The sequence below is a fragment of the Leptodactylus fuscus genome, chromosome 11 (genome assembly GCF_031893055.1).
Source record: "Leptodactylus fuscus isolate aLepFus1 chromosome 11, aLepFus1.hap2, whole genome shotgun sequence".
NCBI lineage: Eukaryota > Metazoa > Chordata > Amphibia > Anura > Leptodactylidae > Leptodactylus > Leptodactylus fuscus.
Window position 1 is genome coordinate 76,995,112 of NC_134275.1, and position 25,411 is coordinate 77,020,522.

The 25,411-nt window shown below is 46.2% G+C and overlaps 1 protein-coding gene across 5 annotated transcripts in view; it reads left to right on the top strand.

The window, feature by feature from the left end:
• Positions 1-836: 836 nt before the first annotated feature.
• Positions 837-25,411, top strand: part of COL11A2 (collagen type XI alpha 2 chain) — a 106,412-nt gene continuing 81,837 nt past the window's right edge. For 3 of the 5 annotated variants that reach the window (XM_075259548.1, XM_075259549.1, XM_075259550.1), the window contains exon 1: positions 838-1,099. In XM_075259548.1, coding sequence (XP_075115649.1) covers positions 997-1,099 — 103 coding nt within the window. In that variant the 5' untranslated portion in view covers positions 838-996. Of the gene's footprint in view, positions 1,100-25,411 lie in introns of all 5 variants that reach the window. The other 2 variants (XM_075259551.1, XM_075259547.1) reach the window with 1 other exon arrangement.

Below are 25,411 nucleotides of genomic sequence, written 5' to 3' on the forward strand. Positions count from 1 at the left end.
TAACAACAAATCTGTGAAAAATGGATGAAGCCTGGCCAGCATAAAGATGACACCAAAGGTCTGTCTATTTGTATTCACAACACCATAGACTTGAATGGCCAAGATGAGAAAAGAAAAAAAAAATAGCGCACGCTCCAATTTTTTTTCGCCCTGACTCTCGGACATGTACAAGTCTACGTCCATTATATTGGGTCTGTTTTCTGTCCCTCCGATGAATAAAAAAAAATATTCAGGTGAAAGAGTCAGAAAGGTCATAGCTGCTATAAATATAAAAAATCGCCATACTATTTCCTAGGTGCAACTCACGCCTGTGTTCAAGGATCTTGTGCCTACATGTGAAATGGGATATTCGTTGCTGGAAAGTGACCGATGGAATAAAAAGTCCTAATTAATGACAAATATTAGTTTGTGAGTCGCCCGATAAATGCAATTAACTGTTTTCTGTAGAATGTAAGTCGCCGCTGTGTCCACAGGAGGAATTGTGAGGAATTTCACACACTCCTGCGCCACCGGCGACTACAGCCGGAGAGGGTGAAGGTGTGTGACAGATGAGGGGTCACCAGTGACTGACCATGTGGGCTACATTGGAAGATGGAGGAGGAGGGCAGAAGGTGACAGCGAGGAGAAGCGAAAGGTAGACGTAGAATTGCTGAAAATTAGGGAGGGATATTATGAATTAATGACAAAAGGAAAGTTAGAAGGTGAGAGCGGAGGTAAATACGGGAGAAAGTGGGTGAGAGTGGGTGTGTTTAATGAAAGGGAGCTCACATAGGGTCTCACCTCAGGCACCCCCCTCTCCTCCTCCCCTCCCAGCGCTGGGCAGCCCTCCTCTCCCCTCCCCAGGCTGTCTGCACATGGTGTAAGTAGAGAGTTTTCAGCAGTAGCTGCAGCCTGTCCTCTGCTCTCCTGTCCTGTCCTGTCCTGCTCCCTTGCACCTCGCTCCTGCTGATCCTGCGGCCCTCCTCCTCTCCCCTCCCTTCCCTGTACCTGGGCACCATGCCCCGGCCTCAGCCCAGGAGATGCAGGGTCCCCGGGGTGCCCCCTCTCTGCAGCCTGGCGCTGCTTCTCTTCTGGCAGCTGGTGAGGACCCAGGCAGCAGGTAAGACTGGCATCTATCATGCCATTTTGGAGGAAGGGGGGCAGACTGTGCCAGGGGATATCATCATTAGTGACGGGATAATTGGGGTGATGCAAGTAATGAGTGCCCACTTTGGTGAGAAATGAAAAATTGCATTGCAAAAAATTAAGTTAATCCATTTGGGTCCATTGATTCGATTGCCTATTTGGCCAAATAGTTTCTGCAGGTACCTATTAGAAGGACGTTAATGTCTCAACCTGGGGCTATAAGATATTTTGGAAGTTGGAGCTGGGCTGTCAAAGTCATCAATAATGACTCAGAGCTCCTGATTGGCACAGATTCCCAGACAGACAGACAGACAGACAGGGAGGCGTCCAATCTGCACGAAATGTCACTGAACAAAAACTAAATGTCAGTTCTGGAAACTATTAACCGTGATAGAAATGAAGATTCAGCAGCTATAAAATATATAGAAAAGTACAAAATATCAGGTGCGGCCAGTTCATCCGTCAGCGGGGTACAATGTATCTACCTGTCTTTGTAGTCAGACAGGAGGGGCCCTGGTGCAGTTATTGGGACCGGTCCACTCTGTGCGCTGTCATCTCCAATTCATAGAAAAAAGCTAAATGTAAAGAATATTTTGTCACTGTTTGTCACAGTAGTGAAGCAGCAGGTGGAGTATAACCCTCAGCATCCCTGCACTAAAGATGTCAATGACAGATGAACTTGGCAACAAGTCCTGACCAAAAAGAAGCCACAGGGAACTTCAGTCCCCTAATCTTCTGCAGGTCAGCGGAGGTCCACTGGGTATATTTAGGGGTGTTAGCTGGATTACAGGGCGAGAATGAACCACCTGCTGCGGCTCATAGACAAATTCCTTCTGGTTTGGGGTTTGGGAGAATTGTGTTACTCTGCCAGTTCTTGCACAATTTTCTGCTGCGTCTTTATATGGTGTATACAATGTATATGTAATATATGACTATGTATACTATGTGAATGTACAGAAAAATATTGTGGTCATTTGTTGTAGTCTATGGCATGTTGTGTCCCTGTCCTTATCCGGGTTGGATATTGTCACAAGAGTTTGCAAGTTGCTATCTAAATATTGCTAATAAATGTGTAAAATGTTGATATATTTGTGTGTGAGTGTACGTAGTGCTGCAATGACATCTGTACATGTGTATCGGCATTGTCTAAGGGGAAGATGCCTGACACCCCTGCCCTCGCCCCCGTACATAGCAGTGCATTGTATCTATGTGTTTGTGTAAGGATGCCTGCAGTGTATGTATAGAATAGCTGTGTGTGTACAGAGGCGTGTGTGTGGTGTGCAGGGGATGCAGGCGCACAGGGAGCCCAGGTAGATGTTGGGGATGTGAGGTATGTCTTGGAGTGCAGCCTTCATACCACCCTCAGTGACACTCATATCTCAGAGCAAGTGGTGCATGCAAGAGGCAGGTTTGATAGATTTATCATTGTGCTGGTATTTGCAGCATATGGTCCTGAAAATGGGGGGGAGGGGTCACAGACCCTGTATGATACCTCGAGGGGGTTAGGGGTAGGCGTGTGCCTGGGTCAGGTAAACCCCACCTGTCTTTAATGGCTTCAGAGAGTAAAGGGTTAACCACATGTAACAATCCCAAAATGTATCCCAGTGAGAAAGTTGATAATTTTTTGGGATTCAGGTTATATTCTATCAGCACTGTGGACCATTTTTGATCTTTTTGCTAGGATTTGTTTCTGAGCTTCTGAGACATTTGAAGAATTTTTTGCTACCATGAGACAAGTTCTCCAAAGACCAAATGATTGATTGGTTTTGTCATATAGCGGGTACAAAATATTAAAAGTGACCCCCCTGAACTTTTGCTCTGACGTTCCTACGGGCCGGAGAACAATGGAGATATTTTATTGTTTGAGCAGCCAGATTATTTCTCTGCTCGCTTTCTTTGTAATGAGCTCAGCACTGGCGGATGGAACAAGAGCACTTTTTATAGTGAGGACAGAATTTTCCATGAAGGCAGAATGAGATTTGAGTTGCACGAATCCATAAAAAAAGGTGCTGGCGGTGATCTCTGGGAAGGAGGAAATATTTTTTTCTGGCTCTCAGATTTGCAGGAATGCAAAGAGCAGAACCCAAAAAAAGTGAAAAGTGAGTCACGCAATAACTTATAGCAAATCCCTGGATATAGGTGACAGTCTGAGTGTTAGGGGGGAAGGTACAGATCAGGACAAAGACGCTATTTACTGGGACACTGGAGTTTGGAGCGGAAACCTAGTTGACAGCGCGTAGGTCTTTGATCGAAAATATCGGACCAGGGAGACATTGAGGGCCGGCGGCGCAGCGGCAGCACTTGTCAGCCGCTGCTTTAACACTTCAGAAATAATTAGCCTTGGTGTAAATCCAAGATGAGGAAACCTTCTAGGCCGGGGACTAACATGAGAGTAGATGACAGAGGTCAGGCCAGGACAGGGATATAGCAGGTGACTGCTTGCTATGTACAGGTGGGAGATGAATTCTTATACGGCTGGTCTTGGTTCTTTGTTGTGCAGAGTATTAGTAACATCAGTGACTGGTTTAGGGATGTGAATCATTACTCGCTACAAGTAAAGTCTCTTCTAGAAAGCAGAAAACTTAGAGCTAATTTGTATTCTTGTTTCCCATGGAGCATTGCACTAGACAACAGAGTCTCCTCAATGAGTCTCACTACCTGCAATCTATATAAAAGGTTCCTTACAAACATGGAGGCGTTCAGGATGGAGTACAAAGTGCGTGACTTTACCACATTGGGATGATTAGTAGGTCTCTTTATGCCGCCCCTCCTGTGTGATTGTCGTGAATGCCGCCCTCTGTCCTCTACCTGCCATACTAAGTGCCAGGGAGGGCTGAGGTCTGCTGAATAGTTTGGGAGAGGTGTCAGTTATTTCAAGGGAAGACAGCAGGAGAGCTGGGAGCAAGGGATGAAAGCGGAGCTTGTTAGGGGCGAGCAGCGAATCTGGACGTTCTTATTACAGTAGAGAGCAATATGTCAATCACCCGGGTCCTGAGAGAACTAGTGAGAGAAACCGCAGCAGATCCTCTCCGCTACTCACTGCCTGAAGGAGTAATACAGTGTATGAGAGATAGATAGATAGATAGATAGATAGATAGATAGATAGATAGATAGGAGATAGATATATTTATTTATTACGCTTACTTATATAGCGCCATCATATTCCGCAGCGCTTTATAGACATTGTCAGTCACTGTCCCACACAATCTACATTCCCTATTAGTATGTCTTTGGTGTGTGGGAGGAAACCCACGCAAACACAGGGAGAACATACAAACTCCTTGCAGATGTTGTCCTTGGCAGGATTTGAACCCAGGACTCCAGCGCTGCAGTGCTGACCACTGAGCCACCATGCTGCCCATAGATAGATAGATAGATAGATAGGAGATAGATAGATAGATAGATAGATAGATAGATAGATAGATAGGAGATAGATAGATAGATAGATAGATAGATAGATAGATAGATAGGAGATAGATAGATAGATAGATAGATAGATAGATAGATAGATGATAGATAGATAGATAGATGGATGGATAGATAGATAGATAGATAGATAGATAGATAGATAGATAGATAGATAGATAGATAGGAGATAGATGATAGATATGAGATAGATAGATAGATAGATAGATAGATAGATAGATAGATAGATAGATAGATAGGAGATAGATAGATAGATAGATAGATAGATAGATAGATAGATAGGAGATAGATAGATAGATAGATAGATAGATAGATAGATAGATAGATAGGAGATAGATAGATAAATAGATAGATGCATAAAATATGATGTGATATTATTACGATTTTTCATGTTTTACATACATGTCACGTGAAGCAGTAGTATCACCCATTGATTGGAGCTATATATTACATGGATTACATATGTTACACACATGACCATCACCACAACGTACCAGGCAATGTACACAGTTACCAAACCTACTACACGAAACCATGTTAATAAAGGTAAAACTTGACAAACGTTCCTGGCGCCATATTGTGACAGGCCCAAGTAAACAGTCAGGCCCCTACTAAATTAAGTTTGGCCAACTACGGTCCCCAAGACTGAATTCTGAGCCATGAAAAGCCTTCAGGATATATTTACATCCTCTAATGGTCGGGAATTACATTTTGTTCTGTGTTACATCCATGGAGGCCTACATATAGGATGAGTCTAGTTGGTTTTCCATTGATCCTTCCTGCCATAGCATAGTATAGGTAACTGGTATATCCGCCGCTGTGGGTATGTTCTGTACATATATAAAGGGTATATGCTGAGGTAAGACATGTATACAGGATATAGCCACGTGATGCTTTATGGTGTCTCAGGCTTATACTAGTATATCTACGTGGTATTATACAGAGACATATATATATATATATATATATATATATATATTACCTTCTGTAGGGGAATGAAATATAAAGAGTTTCTGTCATGTGTAACAGGAAGAATTAAAGGCATAATAATAAAAGGCCGTGGCCATGGCCGACTGGGAAGTCTGTGGTCTGACCACTGGTTCTATGTCTACGTCACTGACAACTTCTGACCATGGGTTTCATACTGGACCTGTTGTCAGCAGGTTGTCTCAGTCCTTAGGCCCTTCACTTGTGTTGCCTCATGGCTTTGGCTATTACATTAATCCTAATACTGATATCCCCTAATATAAAGGGTTACACAGAGACGCCATAGGTAATAATAGCCGGAGCTATTGGCTGTAATAAGGCGAGACACCTGTAGGCAATAATGACTGAATGGAAGGTATATTATATAAGAGGGAATATTATTGGGATCATTGATGGTGGTCGATATAATGAATCACTTAGGAGCAGTCTATGGAGAATCATCAGGTGTAACCTGGTGATGTTATATACGTAATATCATACATGGCTGTAATATACGCAGTATACATTCATGTGTGACATCACATCGTGCAGTTATAAGAAATAGATTTATAGATGAAGAAAACGAATTATGGAAAATGAGTCTACGAAATATAATATGGCGCAATGAGCCTCACAGAAGGGACCTCTATAGGAATTCGCTGGACGTTCCAGGGCCTGGTGTGTATATAATAAGCGGTGGTCGCGGCACATGATGTCTGTGTTTTCATTCCACTTTATGACAGATTGTCGGTAACTCGATAGATTTCTCTGCTCTTTGAATTAATGACGAGAGAGATCTGCAATGTGAAACGTCACTTAGGAAATAGCTGTGGGTGTGATCCGGGCTCAGAGCGTTCCTTTCACACAAAGCATAATGTGCAGATTATACTCTGCGTGTTGGCTCTCCTACAGAAATAGCAATTAGGGATGAAATGCAAGATGGCGGACCCATGGCCCGCAGTACTAATGCCATATACACAGCCCATAGCACCTACTGCTCTATGCCCTCCTCTATATAGCCATATCCAGTGCTATTATATAGATAGACAGCACACACATGTCGCCATTTTAAGAGACCATTACCATTACCAAAGCATTCGCCAACACATTGGATTCCAGGCAGTGACGTCATCACTTGGTGCCCCAGGCTTATGGAATGCTAAAGTGACTGGTTAGAAGAGCTCGGCCCCAATATCAGGCCCCATTGTTGGCCCGTCTAGAGTCTGTCACTAGAACCCAGGATCACCCCAGCCCTGCACATAGATAGGTTAGGGTTATCTGAATCAGCAGTGGTTCCCCCTTGTGAATCGCTGCATCCGTTGCGGAGATGTTGCCTTGTATGTCAATCTTCAGATGAATTCTTTGGATCAAGGAGGGAGTTGCCATTGATCCAGAAAGGGAAGCGCCAACACCCTCATTGCTACTAAGAACTAATTTGCAAACTGACATAATTGTGATATCTTAGCAATGGAAGATCCAATTAACAAGAGGAAATCAGCATTTGATTGAGGGGACTCTAACCTAATTGTGTGCGGGGTGGGGGTGCTACGCTGGTTATGGGGTGGGGGTGCTACGCTGGTTATGGGGTGGGGGTGCTACGCTGGTTCTGGGGTGGAGGTGCTACGCTGGTTATGGGGTGGGGGTGCTACGCTGGTTATGGGGTGGGGGTGCTACGCTGGTTCTGGGGTGGGGGTGCTACGCTGGTTATGGGGTGGGGGTGCTACGCTGGTTATGGGGTGGGGGTGCTACGCTGGTTCTGGGGTGGGGGTGCTACGCTGGTTCTGGGGTGGGGGTGCTACGCTGGTTATGGGGTGGGGGTGCTACGCTGGTTCTGGGGTGGGGGTGCTACGCTGGTTCTGGGGTGGGGGTGCTACGCTGGTTATGGGTGGGGGTGCTACGCTGGTTCTGGGGCGGGGGTGCTACGCTGGTTCTGGGGTGGGGGTGCTATGCTGGTTATGGGGTGGGGGTGCTACGCTGGTTCTGGGGTGGGGGTGCTACGCTGGTTCTGGGGTGGGGGTGCTACGCTGGTTATGGGGTGGGGGTGCTACGCTGTTTCTGGGGTGGGGGTGCTACGTTGGTTCTGGGGTGGGGGTGCTACGCTGGTTCTGGGATGGGGTGCTATGCTGGTTCTGGGGTGGGGGTGCTACGCTGGTTCTGGGTGTGGGTGCTACGCTGGTTCTGGGGGCATACTCCCTTCAATGCTATAGATATGTAGTTTCAGTTTCATACACTTTAGATAGCTGTCAGCTGAACGCGCCGCTTTGCCCAACATCGCCACTCTACTCCACCAAGTACGGTAGGCCATGTACTCTAAGAGACAGGAACTTATCTACCCAAGAACAAAAGGCCTGGGCAACGTTACCTCCCCAACATCTGCGATCAGGGAAGTGACAGGAGGCTCACATACACGTTACATGGTCAACTGAGCCCAACAAAAAATAGTTGGTTCAGCCATTTATGTGCATGGCCAGCTGAAGCCTGTATAAGCTTAGATCAGGCGGTATAAAGATGCGCCTAATCTGGATATACATTTGGTGCATCTGTAGACACTGTTAACTGTTGACCACTATTGGTTGGATTACTTTGTGGTATAATTGTGTGCCCGTTGTGTTATATTTTTGGCATGTGTTGGTGCATCTTAAGTCATTCCCATTGTAACGAAACCACAGCCGCATAATAAATCTGGTGCACAGTCTATACACCTGGTTTTTTTGGTTCAGGTTCGGCCAGTTTTCTGGCATGTTTAGTTTTGTAAATCTTCTCCCATATTTTTACTAATCGTGGCCCTAAGGTGGAAAGGTCATGTCTTTATTACATAGCAGATCATTGCGTCCAGTATCACAATCCCAAGTGCTATTAATGAATCCTAATAACATAATAAGTAAATATATCATTAACCCGCGTCTCCCTTACAATACTGACCTGTACTCCGGGGTTATTTGTAGGAAAACCCAATTGGCTACAGAAAGATATTTGTCCTGTACTAACGTCTAGGTAATTGTATCTTGCATATTGCATGTACCTATTATATGTAGCCATCAATATAACTTCCATGCCTCTTTCTTTTGAAGGATCGGCCCCTTCTTTTGTACAAAGTCAGTTTTTCAGATGATGAATCCCTACCTAAGTGCTAGAAAGGTGGTTTGGATCTGGTTTGGACTATGAGATTTGTGGCGTCAGCTGAATGTTGTACTTGTATTTATTTGGAAGCACAATCTGAGCCCAATTGACTTAAAACTGACAATCAATAGCTGTTGGTCAATGATGGATGTATTCTGAACAGGAATAGAGGAATGAACCTCTCCTTGTCACCTCTGGAAGCAGGCGATCTCTCCGAGGAACATCTTTATATACAACAAATAGTTGGTTGGGGCCATTACTGTCACCTCTCTTGGCCAATGCTAATCTAATGGGATGATATCTCACCTATGTCTATGGCTCTCAGATACTAGCCAATTCATGAATGCTCAGCCTAGTCCTGTTGGGGAAACTTTGGGGGTATAAATCTGCTAGCAATAATATAAAAGGAGGCCTTGAAGACGATTCCATTGGTACAAAAGTTTGCAATGATCCAATAAATTCCTGTGCTCTTTGGTTTGAAGGAATATCAAAAATTTCTTGAGTAATGGATTGTTCCATTCTTATAAAAATAAAAGTGGATTATCGTTAGTTTTTGTCATTCTTCATGTTGCCTGTTTATAAGGAATGGATCCCCATGATTGTCGTCCTGTCCTTCATCTTCATGGCGCCCGGGCTGTCATATCCCAATTGCGGATGAATAATACGTTTCATATCTAGATTTCACTCGAACACTAGAGATGTGTGATCAGGGGGCACCTTGTGCTTGTATGGAGTTACAGAGTAAGGGCAATGAACTGCACCTTTGCCCCGGGTGAAGGCAAACCAAGCTCTGCGCTCATCATTACACCCTCTCTGTGATTTGCGCCGTCGCGGGCCGGTTTACCAGGCAGTCATGTCTATCCTGAAATAATACCTGCGATCCTAGATAAAATAGTTGGCCAGCTGTCAGTGGAAAGGTATTCGCTGCTTAGAGAGAAGACTGAATACGTCAAATAGCAATTCACATGAGCCCCATGCCCCATAACCGCACACGGTAAAACCATATGGATTTCATTCCACAGACACACACGGCTACTGTTTTCCTTTGAATTTTCCACACGCTGGTATTCGGCTATGTCTGGCCCCATAGACTGATGTTTCAGGAAAGGATTTCTAAATTAGTGACAGGAATGTGGCGCTAAACAATGCAAGTTTTACAAGCCAATCATTCTAAGTGTTCGGGGTCCCTCTGCGTCCCCACCCAGGGTCCCCTAAAATGGCCCCTTTGAAATGGAAATATATAGAATTTTCTTAGGCTGAGTGGCGGTGAGCGCTGAGGGCATCCTCTGTCTGAGCTGAAGGAAGGATCTGACAGAGAGCCCATTGTGTGGACGGATGCACAGAGCTCCTGTTTATAGAACGCCTTCACTTTGGGAGAAGCTGGGGGGCTGAACGCAGCCAGGGAGGGGAGGTCAATATTTGGTTTGGTTTTAGAAAGTATGTGTCACAAAAAGATAGTTTTCAGAATCTCCTTGGCCTGTCTGTGCTGAACACTACGGTCCATTCACTGCGCTCCAGCGCCATACATCAGATGGGAACATGTCTAGAAATGTTAAGGATAGTCACTAATTCTACACTTGTCATGTCTGTAGGGTCACAGGATTATAAAAACGAGAAATAGATTTATTTTTGTACATTTATGTCCACAAATTCTATCCACTTGCGTCCTGTGGGTTAAAGTAGGCCTCCAGTCACTGGCAAAACTATAGGGGTTATAGTGGTCACAGCTGCGAGAAGACCCAGCCAACTAGCCAAGGCCCAGGACCCTCACCACCATCTTTGACCTCTTCTCTGATTTCCTTTGATGGCTGACATTCTGCACATCCTAAATTTATTAGCCCTATACCATATTGGAGTGAGAAGATGTATGACACACAGCCTTCCTCTGTCAGAAAGGAAACTCAGAGAAATTGGCCATAGTTATAGCCACTCATTGGACTAATGTCTGCTGAACCTTCTGATTTTGGTGGAACGAGTTAACCATGTAATGTGTACTAGATATTTGGCTGACACTCATTCTGCACATGTCAAGGGGAAAAACAATTAAGCATGGTGGATTGCAACATGTCCATGATTTTATTCTCCAGGGACATAAGAAATCACTGGTGCAGTCTGGTAGCAAAATACGCCACTCCTGCTCATAACACATGCACATTAGGCCAGATCAAGTGTGCATGTGTTTGTGGGATTAGCGAGGAATTGCTGTTGGCTATTGGAGGTCTATGGACAATTTAAGGGTGAGACTTCATAGTCCGGTGCTTCATGGAGACCCCACCCAACTTTGGTGGCCATTGATGTAATGTAATGTAATTACCTGCAAATGTATAGCCACAATGTTTCTGTTCCTTTAAATACAGCGCTTACTACTGTTAATAACATAAAGCTAAACCTATGGTTGTATCTCCTCGCGTCTTCCACAGGGTGTTTGTAGCAGTTAATAATATATTCCAAGGAAAATCTGCTGCCGGTAACAAGTTTATCCGATGACCCTCAAAACCGCCATTCAGTGCCATTCTTGAGTTATATACTCCATATTACTTAACTTTCTTGTGAGTCAAAGGACATAAGACAAAACCCAAAGCAGACCCCCCATTCCTATCACTATTACACGTCATGCATAATGAAAGTCGTCTTATATGGGGTAGGAAGATCTTTTGGGTGTCCTCAGACATCTGCAACTGCGACCTCCGTGACCCCTATCGTCATGCCCCCGCTGAGGATCATCGCAAGGGTCACTTGTGGATGATAAAAATAATAATCATAATACAATTCAATTTGTGGACAAGTCTGTGTTCAATCACTGAGACCCTGACGTGATCCCCCTGACCCTACACTGACAGCTGGTTATGGCTTTGGATTTACAAGCCATGAAAAATACGACTAGTCTCCATAGTGAATGTTTTTACGCTGCATCAGATTTCATACAGCTCAGTGTCTGTTCACACCAAGTTAAAGCCTTCCACCCAAAGTGTAAATTGGGAATATTACCCCTATATGATGTTGCTGAAAGGCTCCATATACGGCAATCTGTAGTCATACAGTGGTATATGTCACCTATAGATGACATAAAACACCGTATATAAGGCAGTCTCTATGGTCACTACGCAGTGTATGCAGATGTCTTCTTCCAGCTCTGTATATCAGCGTCAGACTAGCCCACCAGAATACTGGAGGATCCTCCATCTATAACACATAGTGGTCCAGCAGAAGACACCCAAATATGAAGGGTACTGTGGTCTATTTCCTTGGGGAACTGGAATCTTTATCTGGTTGGCCCAAAGAACCTCAGGAACGCTCTTGTACTCGCTTTACTTCTGGCACTGGTGGCAATTAATATCGATGTCCTATTCTTAGGATACAGTATTATAATGTACAGGGCCTTGCTGGGTCAGCTGGGTGATGTACAGTGCCGCACCTCCCATGAGGAGACCTGAAGCGACCGCCTCAGGCGGCGCTATGCCAGGGCCCCAGGGAGGGCGGCATTTTTGCTTACCTAAGCCAGTCCAGGACAAGCTGTCCTGGACTGGCTTAGACTTGCTGGACGCATGTATATATATATACCCCGTAGAAATTAGGTGACTAGAATATTAACCCTTTCAAAGAAAACACACTAAACCATAAAGTACGTGGTATATGTGGGAAGGCCACAGCTTTATTTATTTAGTAAACATTGTAAATCAAAATAAACCAAAATTAGACCAACCATGCCCAATCTTCAAATCCGGATCACTTTAACCTGAATGCCCTGCTCTAACAGCAGGCATGTAGTACTTTCTGTCAGCTTCCTGGGCATGGTAACCCGCCACCCAGCAGGCAGTGTACCCCCTACACCTGGCTGCTGGCCCCCCCACGCAAAAGCACTAATGCCCTCTCAACACCATCACGCAGGCCCCACAAGAATATGTCGTTACCAATGGGGTTCAAGTGTACCCCATCACGCTGCAAAAGACCACCATTATCACCCTCAAGATCCAAATGCCGTATTGACAGCCCTCCAATGGAGCGCACAAATTTAGACACTCGTATATTAAGAACCTTCCTGGCCCGTTCCAGGGCGGCAAGGTCCCTAGCACCCCTCCACGCTTTACGGGGAACAACCTCGGACCATACTAAGACTACGGAATCAAAAAAGTCATAGACTCGTCTCAAGTCCTGTTTGATCATTGTAATGAGTTCCGCCAGCTTAACCTGACCGATGTCATTACCTCCGGCATGAATCAACACCACCGCTGGACCACTAGTAGATCTGCTAGCCGAAACAATCTCCGGAAGTACCTGACGCCAGCGAAGTCCTCGGAAACCACGCCAGAAAAAATCAACATCAGGGAAACCAAAGGTAACGCCACCAGGACGAGCCCCAGCTCTCTGTTCGGCCCAGTACAGGTAAGAGTGACCAATCAACCAGACCGTAGGACGGATATCTGGAAAGACAGAAAAACCAAACGTGAGATACAAACGGTGAAGAGCAATAAAACAGTTAATCAAGGCCGAATCAGCATACCCAAAATGCCCAACGGACGCCGGACATCAGGGAGTCATCAGGTCTGGCCTTATGTAGGATCTGTAGCAGTCGGACTTCCAACGACCCAGACGTTTCACAGCTTCCTCACCCAGACCGCAAGCATCTGCGGTGGTAGCTGCACCAATCCGAAAAGAATGGGTCCCGAAATCCCGAGGCTCCAGACCCAACTCCACTAAACAGGCTTTGAAAACAGCAGAAAACTGGAAACGGGTAAGGGGGGAACCTGTCTCATGCACCAAAAAGGCCGGCGCCTGCGGGCGCCTAGCCACATACCCCTGCAAAAGTACAACAGGGCAAGGCGAAGTACCGGATCTCCCAACCGTAATCCAAAAACCCCTACCATAACAATCGGTCTTGGACCGACGCACACACAGTTTAACGTCAGAATCGGAGACAACTACGTCGCCCGCCGACAAACCCCCCGGCTTAGCTTTGCTAGGACTAACAAGTTCCCCGATACGCAGGGCCGCAAAGAAAGCTAAGGAAAAAGCGGCCCTGAAAAGCAACACCTCATAATCATCCCCACAAACGATAGCCAAAACCCCCAATAAGCGTCCCAACAAACTAACCGAAACTGGACGTCTACGATCACCCCCACCCTTCTCCTTCTTCCAACCTTTCAGAACCTGACTGACGGCAAAATGTTTTGTTATGTCCACCCTCCCGAATAACTTCAGCATGAAAGCTACCCCGGCTAACCTTTTGACTACCATGCTATAAGAAAAACCCTGACGGCGCATAGCCGCCAAAAAATCTAAGGAAACAGCTAATAATTCGTCTCTGTCTGCGGGTACCAAACCGCCCGACGAAGACAACCAGAGGACCCATGCAGCAGAATGACTCTTCCACGTAGCAGCAGACACCGATGCCCGAATCAACTCTAACAATTGCTCTCTGCCAGGCGCCACAATATATCCGGGCAGCTCCAGCCCACCGGGTGCGCGGACGGATGGAGGGAGTGGAACACCTGAAAATGCGAGCGAGAAAGGGCATCAGCAATCTTGTTCTCCACCCCAGGGACATGGCGCGCCCGAAACCAAATGTTATGGACTAAACACATCAGAACTAAACGTCTCAGCAACGCCAGGACCGGAGGAGAGGAAGAAGATTGACTGTTGATCACCTGCACTACCGCGATGTTGTCACACCAGAAACAGATCCTACTGTTAGCCATCCTATTACCCCATAGCTCGATCGCAGCCACGATCGGGAATAGCTCCAAGAGAGCCATATTTCTGACTAAACCTGAATCAAACCAATGCCTCGGCCAAGATCCCCTGACCCAGTCATTGGCAAAAATGGCTGCGAACCCATCACCCCCCGCCGCGTCAGTGAACAGCGACAATTCAGCATTGCAGACCTCTTCCTGTTGACAGACGGCCCTGCCATTAAAACTAGACAGGAAAATCTTCCATACACGCAAATCCTCCTTAAGGGAGCGAGTAACGCGTATGAAATGATGAGCCTTCTGAACGCCCTTTGTCGCCAGCGATAACCGGCGACAAAAGGCGCGGCCCATCGGCAACACCCTGCAAGCGAAATTCAACAAACCCAAGAGGCTCTGCATCTGATGAAGTGTAACCTTTTTTGCCGCGACAAACTCATCAACCAGGGAAACCAAATGACTAAGCTTTTCAGGAGGGAGCCTAAAAACCATATCAACAGAGTCAATTTCAATACCCAAGAAAGAAAGACGAGTTGTCGGGCCCTCTGTCTTCTCTTGGGAGAGGGGAACCCCCAGCTGTTTCATCAGCGATTGGAAGGTAAAGAGCAGGTATGCACAAACATGGGTACCACTAGGACCGACAAACAGAAAGTCATCCAAATAGTGCAGCGCCGATGGGATGCCCGTCTCAAAACGCAAACGCCACTCCAGAAAGGAGCTGAAGAGCTCGAAATAATAACAAGAGATGGAACATCCCATGGGCAGGCACATGTCTACAAAATACTGCTCCTTTACCATACAACCCAGAAGATGAAAACAATCCGGGTGCACAGGCAACAAGCGAAAGGCAGACTCTATATCAGACTTAGCTAACAGTGCACCTGGACCCGCGCTACGGACTAGGAGGACGGCACGATCAAAGGAGGTGTACGACACAGCCGCATCCTCCTTTGAAATACCATCATTGACGGATGACCCGGGAGGGTAAGAAAGGTGGTGGATGAGCCGGAATTTGCCGGCCTCCTTCTTGGGCACAAGACCCAAGGGGGAAACCCGCAAGTTAGACAAAGGGGGCTCAGGAAACGGCCCAGCCATACGACCCAACGCAACCTCCCTAAGTACCTTCTCCCAAGCCAAATCCTCATCCTCCCTAACCGACTTCAGATTCTGAGAGAGGACCAAAACAGAGGAGGGGTCGTGAGGGATGTAGAATCCGTGAAGGAAACCATCAAGCAGAAGGCTTGCCTCCTGCCTCCTGGGGTACAGTGCGAGCCACTGTCCCAGCACCTGCCCGTTCACCGGCGTTCTCCGCTGCGCCGGACGCACCCAGCTTGCCTCCAGACCGGTTACGGCGGAAGCACCGCAAGGCCGAGTGCGTTCCCCCACATATGGAACACTCGTGTCGAAATCGACACGTGGCATGGAATCGGCAATGCCCCTCATTATAAAGCCAGCAGGCACCGCTAGGCTTCTGGGCCGCAGAGCCGGGTTGGCCACCCGACCCGGCGGCGCTGGCTTGAAAGGGGCGAGGAAGAGAAGGGCGCTGAGCTAAAATCAACTGAATCCATACGTCGGCGGCCTTAGTGGCCCAACCGACAGAGGGGTCAAGAGCCAGGCGGCGACGAAATTCTTCATCGTACCTCCACCAGGCCGAGCCCCCATGCAATTTGTAAGCATTGAAAATAGTGTCCATATAGACAAAGAGCTCGGGGCCCTTAGCCGGACACGATTGACAGACAATATGGGCAAAGATGGCGAAGGCCTGCAGCCAATTGCCGAAGGACTTGGCCACCTTTGATTTACGCTCAGCGCCCCTCTCAAAGGAACGCTCCTTATCCACAGTCAGTTGCTCAGCTGAAAGCAGGGACCAAATGTCTATATAGTCCCCGCGCACAATCTTATCCCTGATCTCCGTGGGAACATGAGTTCCCAGCGGAGCTACCCCACAGTACATGGAATCCCTCACTAAACAACTAGCTGCGAGGTCCCTGGCCGGCGAGGGGGTCGCCCCCCCGGGTGAGGCTGTAGAATCTTGGATTCTTCCTTCCGCTACCTCAAGCAGTTTTCTAAGCATAGAAGTAAACTCCCCTGAACTAGCGTGTGTTGGAGTATGAAGAGGTGCCCACGCCGGAAGGCAGGCGTACTCACCGTCCTTCGTCCCAGCGGGGACCTGAAGAGGTTCGGCCGCCGCAGCGGCTGCAGGCGGAGGCAGCGCCTCCGGGCGAGGAGCCATCGATGTCGAAGGGGCCCTCCGCTCCGAAGCAGGTGGCGAGGTTCCGCGACGACTACGGCCACTGGACGAAGGGGCACGCGACCCGCCAGACAGTCTCCGGTCCCTCTGAATCCGACAATGCCTTGATCGCGAAGACGAACGGCTGCGCGGGGTACGTCTGCGGCTTCTTCTACTATCACGGCTTCTGCGATCACGAGAACCTCTGGACACCTCCTGGTGACGCCCACTATGGCGGCGGTAACGACCATCCTCTGAGGAAGAAGAAGGAGAAGTCACAAAAGCGGAAGAGCGCCTCCCAGATGACGTAACGGAAGGACCCCTGTCAGCCCGGCCCCGCCCCCACCTCCGCCTACGAGACCCGACGCGGCCACCCGAAGAAACCCCAGGGCCCCCCACAGCTATGGCTGTGCTGACCAAATCCGCCGGAAAAACAGGAGGGAAATTAATGGCAGACCCCAGGAGCCCCCCCTCACGATCTAGCAAAGAGAGGGGCGGGGCCGGGGCGGAGCCAGCGCCGACCAAGGGAACGCCCCTCTCAGAGGTGGGCCGACCCAACACAGCCCCAAGAACAACATCCCCACCCGGGACTCGAACCTGCCGCCTACCTGGGGGGTCCGACGCAGACCCGACAGCAGCAGGGGGAAAGCCGGCAAGCGCAGCTCCGTCCGCGCTGCCGGCCATGGTAACGGGAAGCCCCGCCCCCGTAACTAGGGGAGGGGCCGGAGCAGACGCCGAGACCTCTAAGCCGGCTCCCACAGCAGAGAGAGCCGGCGGCAGAGGAGACACGCCGGGCGCGTCATCAAAGAGAAGGGGAGAAGCCCCGCCCCCCGCCTCAGACCCGGGAATCGCAGAACCAGGGGCTGCGCGCGGGCCCGAAGCGGACGCCATTTTGGGAACAGGATGAAGGACAGGTAAGGCAGCCGCCCCTCCCCCCGTGGCGCCGGAGCCCGCACCCCGCCGCCCGCCGCGACCCCGTCGCTCACCTGACACGCTGGGACTATCTCTAACAGGGGGCCTACCGCGAACCGCCGCACCACCCAGGCTAGGACCACGGACCCCCCCGCGCGCCGGCGGGCTGGGGCTCAGGCGAGATGGCGGGCGAGACACCCGCTGAGGCCTGCCGTCCACCCGAGAGGGAGCAGCCATATCCACCGGGGCACCGCTTCTATGGAGCATATCCAGGAGCCAGCCATTGCCCCGACTAGCCACACGGTCCAGAATCAGCTTCTCCAGAGTGTCCGCCATTAGCAGGTCCTGTTCCTCTCATCAGCCTAGGCTAAGCAGAAGGTTAGCACCCACCTACGTGCCCCCTTCTTAAATAGACCCTTAAAACAACTCCTCCTCTACCTTTCATTCATTCGTCACCTTTTCAAAATATTTACAAACATCTTCTAAACCCAGCCAGCAAGTCCAGAGCCCTTTCCCTATACGGTTCAGGGCATCCCAGCATCACTGTCACCGAGCGATGGATTGGGGAGGCCGCTGGAGCCACGCCCTATTCGCTCCGCCCCCCTTCGATCCGCTCCGCTCCGCCCCGTCCTCCCGGGGGGGGGGGGACGGCTTTCTGTCGTCCACCTCGGGCGGCGAAAAAGGTAGGTTCACCCCTGGTGATGTAGACCGCAATGTCATACACACACGGGTGTAAACCAGGTCGATCCTCTGAGTAAAGTCTGATATATTCTGCATCTTAAAGCCTAAGACCTTCTGTGTTTTTCTGATCCGTACAAAAAAAAGCCATAAACTCGCCGTTTTGTTTTGAAATTTTTTGATGGAAATGTGGAAACGGTAGCAAGCCAGAAGTGGATGAGAACATAATCCACCCCAGCCCTAAGAATTTGGCATTCAGGCCTTATTAGAACCATCAATGCCTGGCCAAGAGAGCAGGATTATAGACAGAAGTGAGGAAACTTCACACATACTTTGTGCCGTTGTTCCGGCTCTTGTTTGTATTTTTTACAACTTGGCGCTTGTACTTTTTCGATCGTGAGGCTTAAAAGGTTCTGATTAATTGGGCTCATGGCTGAATCCCCACAGCAATGTTAGTCCCTAGTCTAAATTGGGACACTTAGGTCCCACCACTTACATTGCTTTGGGAATGGCCACTTGTGTGGGGTTTGCACTTTTGCCTTTTATCGGGAGCTGCATTTGCTGGGATTATAAGGTAAGGTAGTATCAGTAGTGCAGTACTAGTGGGAAGGAGAAGATCACACATCGAACATTCATATATAATAATAAACATACTCATTATTTTTCCAGATTCTTGGTGGATTTTCTTGCAAATGGAGGTGCACAAACCCCATTCACTTGCAAGAGAGGTATGATGAGCATGGATATGATGCAGACTTCAGTGCAGGCTCCAAGTGGAAATCTGCATCAAGACCTTAATGTGTGAACTAAATTTAGAATACCTAGTATTACACTACACATGAATATAACAGTGTTCTTCACTTGTGAATCGGGGCCTCACTGTTTTTGTCAATATGCATATTAACTAATTGGAGCAATAAGGGCAGTGATATGACTTCAAAGAGCTCTTTTGTATATTGACCAAAATGGCGGTATCTTAGCAATGGGGATATTGATTCATAAGGGAAAAACACCATTTAATATGGGTGCCACCAACCTATCTATCTCTGCTCAGCTGTGGTGAAATGCTGGTTCTGGTGACAGTAACCTATCTATCTGCAGGGCTGGGGTGATATTCTGGATCTGGTGACAATAACCTATCTATCTGCAGGGCTGGGGTGATATGCTGGTTCTGGTGACAGTAACCTATCTATCTGCAGGGCTGGGGTGATATGCTGGGTCTGGTGACAGTAACCTATCTATCTGCAGGGCTGGGGTGATATGCTGGGTCTGGTGACAGTAACCTATCTATCTTCAGGGCTGGGGTGATATGCTGGGGTCTGGTGACAGTAACCTATCTATCTGCAGGGCTGGGGTGATATGCTGGTTCTGGTGACAGTAACCTATCTATCTGCAGGGCTGGGGTGATATTCTGGTTCTGGTGACAGTAACCTATCTATCTGCAGGGCTGGGGTGATATGCTGGTTCTGGTGACACTAACCTATCTATCTGCAGGGCTGGGGTGATATGCTGGTTCTGGTGACAGTAACCTATCTATCTGCAGGGCTGGGGTGATATGCTGGGTCTGGTGACACTAACCTATCTATCTGCAGGGCTGGGGTGATATGCTGGTTCTGGTGATACTAACCTATCTATCTGCAGGGCTGGGGTGATATGCTGGTTCTGGTGTCAGTAACCTATCTATCTGCAGGGCTGGGGTGATATGCTGGGTCTGGTGACACTAACCTATCTATCTGCAGGGCTGGGGTGATATGCTGGTTCTGGTGACAGTAACCTATCTATCTGCAGGGCTGGGGTGATATGCTGGGTCTGGTGACACTAACCTATCTATCTGCAGGGCTGGGGTGATATGCTGGGTCTGGTGACAGTAACCTATCTACCTGTAGGGCTGGGGTGATATACTGGTTCTGGTGACAGTAACCTATCTATCTGCAGGGCTGGGGTGATATGCTGGGTCTGGTGACAGTAACCTATCTATCTGCAGGGCTGGGGTGATATGCTGGTTCTGGTGACAGTAACCTATCTATCTGCAGGGCTGGGGTGATATACTGGTTCTGGTGACAGTAACCTATCTATCTGCAGGGCTGGGGTGATATGCTGGATCAGGTGACAGTAACCTATCTATCTGCAGGGATGGGGTGATATGCTGGTCCTGGTGACAGTAACCTATCTATCTGCAGGGCTTGGGTGATATGCTGGGGTCTGGTGACAGTAACCTATCTATCTGCAGGGCTTGGGTGATATGCTGGGGTCTGGTGACAGTAACCTATCTATCTGCAGTGCTGGGGTGATATGCTGGTTCTGGTGACAGTAACCTATCTATCTGCAGGGCTGGGGTGATATGCTGGTTCTGGTGACAGTAACCTATCTATCTGCAGGGCTGGGGTGATATGCTGGTTCTGGTGACAGTAACCTATCTATCTGCAGGGCTGGGGTGATATGCTGGTTCTGGTGACAGTAACCTATCTATCTGCAGGACTGGGTGATATGCTGGTTCTGGTGACAGTAACCTATCTATCTGCAGGGCTGGGGTGATATGCTGGTTCTGGTGACAGTAACCTATCTATCTGCAGGGCTGGGGTGATATGCTGGTTCTGGTGACAAACTCTGTTCAGAAGGGTTTTACCACTATTGAAGCTTATCCCCTTCTCTCAGTATAGGGGATATGTTTCTGACCCTGAGATTCCCAGTGATGAGAAGAACATGGGTTCTAAGAGCCCCATGTGTAAGCCATACTGGTGTCCATGTTCTACGATGTGACATGTATCTTCTAAGTAGTTAGGTAGGTGGCTTTCCAGTAATAATAATCTTATCCAGATTTCCATTATACCTTCAAAACTATAGCACAAAAATGGCGGGGACACCTCATTTGCCAAAAATCTTATGGTAGTGCAACACCTTGCAGTATTTCAGGGTGCTATTCCCCAAACCTTACTCAGTGTAATCTGTACTGATATAATTTAGCTTTTATCTTCCGATTCCTTTAATTCTTGCTATTTTCTCGGTGCAGAATGTGTTACCGCTCCAGACTCTTGGGACCTTTCCATCTGTTTAAAGTTTTCTCGGAGTGTATAAAGTGATTTTCCAGAAGAGGTTATTTGTGCAGCCAATGCAGAGCTGTGACGGACGGCTGTATATATTATGTGGACTGTGTATGAATTACTGGCTAATCTAAGCTGCCACCTCTTCAGTGTCTCTATTAATCTCATCCTGTCTATTTGATGTGCAGAAATCTCAGCGGGGCTTTGTGTCTGTGTATAGTCTGTGCAGCACATCAGTCACCGGCCACTTCTGTCATATACGATTCCTCCTGTGCTATTTGCTTCCAGTATCATCTAGTGGTGCCCTGGTCACTGATAGTTCTCTATTATAATCTCTATGGACGCATGGGGCTAGTGCTCACTGCGGGGATTATGCCAAGGAGGTTCATTGTAACAATATCACTAAGATAGGATGTTACTTTATATGAAATCTGTATCTATGTCATGGCACAACTCAGATCTAAGGATGGAAACCCTCAGATTCCTTGTCCACATCTATTACACACAAAAACCAAGAAATATTCCTATAAAACTCCTATGTAAAAATATAATTACTACTGTATAAGGCCATGTGTGCATATATGTAGCAATTGTAGATATTTTCACAGAAGCCATAAATAACCAGTCACGTGATTGTGATTATTCAGATAATAGTGTTTTCATACAATAGAAGCATGTCCTTTCTTTTTTTCACTGATGTAGCATGAATGAATCACACCAATGAAAGGCTATGGGTCTATTGAGAAAAAATCACTGACATTTGAATGAGGTCTAATACTTCCCCTATATTCTAATATAATACTGCTCCTATGTACAAGAATATAACTACTATAATACTACCTACTATGTACAAGAATATAACTACTATAATACTACCTCCTATGTGCAAGAATATAACTACTATAATACTGCTCCTATGTACAAGAATATAACTACTATAATACTACCTACTATGTACAAGAATATAACTACTATAATACTACCTCCTATGTGCAAGAATATAACTACTATAATACTGCTCCTATGTACAAGAATATAACTACTATAATACTACCTACTATGTACAAGAATATAACTACTATAATACTACCTCCTATGTGCAAGAATATAACTACTATAATACTGCTCCTATGTACAAGAATATAACTACTATAATACTGCTCCTATGTACAAGAATATAACTACTATAATACTGCCCCTATGTACAAGAATATAACTACTATAATACTGCCCCTATGTACAAGAATATAACTACTATAATACTACCTCCTATGTGCAAGAATATAACTACTATAATACTACTCCTATGTACAAGAATATAACTACTATAATACTACCCCCTATGTACAAGAATATAACTACTATAATACTACTCCTATGTACAAGAATATAACTACTATAATACTACCTTCTATGTACAAGAATATAACTACTATAATACTACTCCTATATACAAGAATATAACTACTATAATACTACTCCTATGTACAAGAATATAACTACTATAATACTACCTTCTATGTACAAGAATATAACTACTATAATACTACTCCTATATACAAGAATATAACTACTATAATACTACTCCTATATACAAGAATATAACTATTATAATACTACTCCTATGTACAAGAATATAACTACTATAATACTGCCCCTATGTACAAGAATATAACTACTATAATACTGCTCCTATGTACAAGAATATAACTACTATAATACTACCTCCTGTGTACAAGAATGTAACTACTGTAATACTACCTCCTGTGTACAAGAATATAGCTACTATAATACTGCTCCTATGTACAAGAATATAACCACTATAATACTACTCCTATGTACAAGAATATAACTACTATAATACTACTCCTATGTACAAGAATATAACTACTATAATACTGCTCCTATGTACAAGAATATAACTACTATAATACTGCTCCTATGTACAAGAATATAACTACTATAATACTGCTCCTATGTACAAGAATATAATTACTATAATACTACTCCTATGTACAAGAATATAACTACTATAATACTACTCCTATGTACAAGAATGTAACTACTGTAATACTACCTCCTGTGTACAAGAATATAGCTACTATAATACTGCTCCTATGTACAAGAATATAACCACTATAATACTACTCCTATGTACAAGAATATAACTACTATAATACTACTCCTATGTACAAGAATATAACTACTATAATACTGCTCCTATGTACAAGAATATAACTACTATAATACTGCTCCTATGTACAAGAATATAACTACTATAATACTACTCCTATGTACAAGAATATAACTACTATAATACTGCCCCCTATGTACAAGAATATAACTGCTATGATAGTGGATGGATCAGTATGAGTTCACTGTTAGCGCTATTATTCGGGTACTAGTTGCGTTATACATAGCAGGACATACTAGTAAACCACCATTCAGTGCTTGGCCTTATTGCTATACAGTATGTGAGTGTCCCCCTCCCTCTTTCCAGTCCTCTGTCTGGGCTCTTCTCCCCCACCGCTGTCTCGCTGTGCCCAGCACATCCTATAATAATATTGTTCCCCTCCTTGTTCCAAATGAGAACCAAATGCCAGCAGAGACTTTACTCCCCAAGTTTCCCATCTCTCACACAATCCCAGACAGACTCCTGCCTTCCAGTGAGTACACAATGTCCCCCTGACATGCAATATCCCATATACACAAGCGGTGGTATACAGGAAGAATCCAGAAGTACTGCACCCATGTACAGATGGTATATAGAGCTTTGTATATTCTGTGGACATTGATGCTTTTATTTCCGTGTATACTCTTTATATAGATATGGTGAAGCCATCGCTCTGCATCTAATTGTTCTTCACATCCCTTATACACACTTGTGTATGTGTCAGGACATAGAATAGTGATGGTGGGTTTCTAAGTTCCAACTAAATCTCATTTACTTCAGAGCAGAAATACAACAACATTTTTGGAATTTCTTTTTTTTTTTTAAACCCCAACCCCTTCCTCCTTGCCCTCAGGTAACCCCACCTGAGTAGGAAGCAGCTGTTGGGGTTGTCTACTTGGGACCATATATTTTCGTTCTAAGGTTCCCCACCAACAAGCTCATTAATCCCTCTGTGTTCAGTTCTGATGTAACAAGTGTGTGGTTCCTCCTGCAGCACCCCCACAGGAGATTTGAGACATTGCACATTGTCTACTGAAATCTAACAAGATGTCCATGTAGTAAATAGAGTATATGTTAAAGATCCCCCACAGCAGTGTCGGACAGAAGTTCCTTTAGCCCATCAAAGGAAAGGATTCTTAGGATTTACCCTTTCTGTGTATAAGATACACATATTTCCTATTTTAAAGAGGACCTTTCACCCCTTGGGGCACATGTGGTTTTATATACCGCTGGAGAGCCGACTGTGCGCTGAATTCAGTGCACTATCGGCTGTCATGTTCTGTGCCCCGGGTGAAGAGCTATTGGTGCTGGTACCATAGCTCTTCACCATCAGAAGGGCGTTCCTGACAGTCAGGTGCAGCTCATTATTGTAGATGTGGAGTTCCGATCAGGTTTTACTGCAATTCAAGTCAGAAAAAAAAGTTATTGCTTTCATCTCCAGCTTCAAAATAAAAGTATTGCTTATTATATATTATATTATACAAGTAGTAACATTGTATCATTAGTTACATAGTTCGATACATATTCACTTTCATAGGAATCAATGGCTGGCTTTTTCCTGAATTGCAGGATCTGCTTCTGACGGACCATGTCAGCCATCTGTGAGGTCGTAGTCGTAGTCAGGGTTTGGCCTACTGACTGCTCAGCCCTTCCTTTATTACCAGAATGTTCGAATAATATTTTGTAGACCAGACAATACTTATCAGAATATTGCAGATTCCCGGTCTATTGTCACTCCTCTTGCCTTGTTTATTGAGGCCACGTTACTGTCACACAGTCTGTATAATGCATCGTCTTCTGGCCTTAATACTGACATTACAAGGTAATATTACGATTTATCCTGCATTATTATTTGTCCTTTGCACCAGAATTCTCTTCTTCACACCTAACATACTCTTTGTAGGGATGTTAAATGATGCATTCACCTGCAGCGGCCATTATGGAGCCTGTGTAGGGGCTTTCAGCTTCTTGTATGAGGATGGGAAATGCTCCTTGACCCCAGACAATCTTCAATGTCTATTTGTCTGCTTGAGACGTCTTGGGGGGCCTGAAG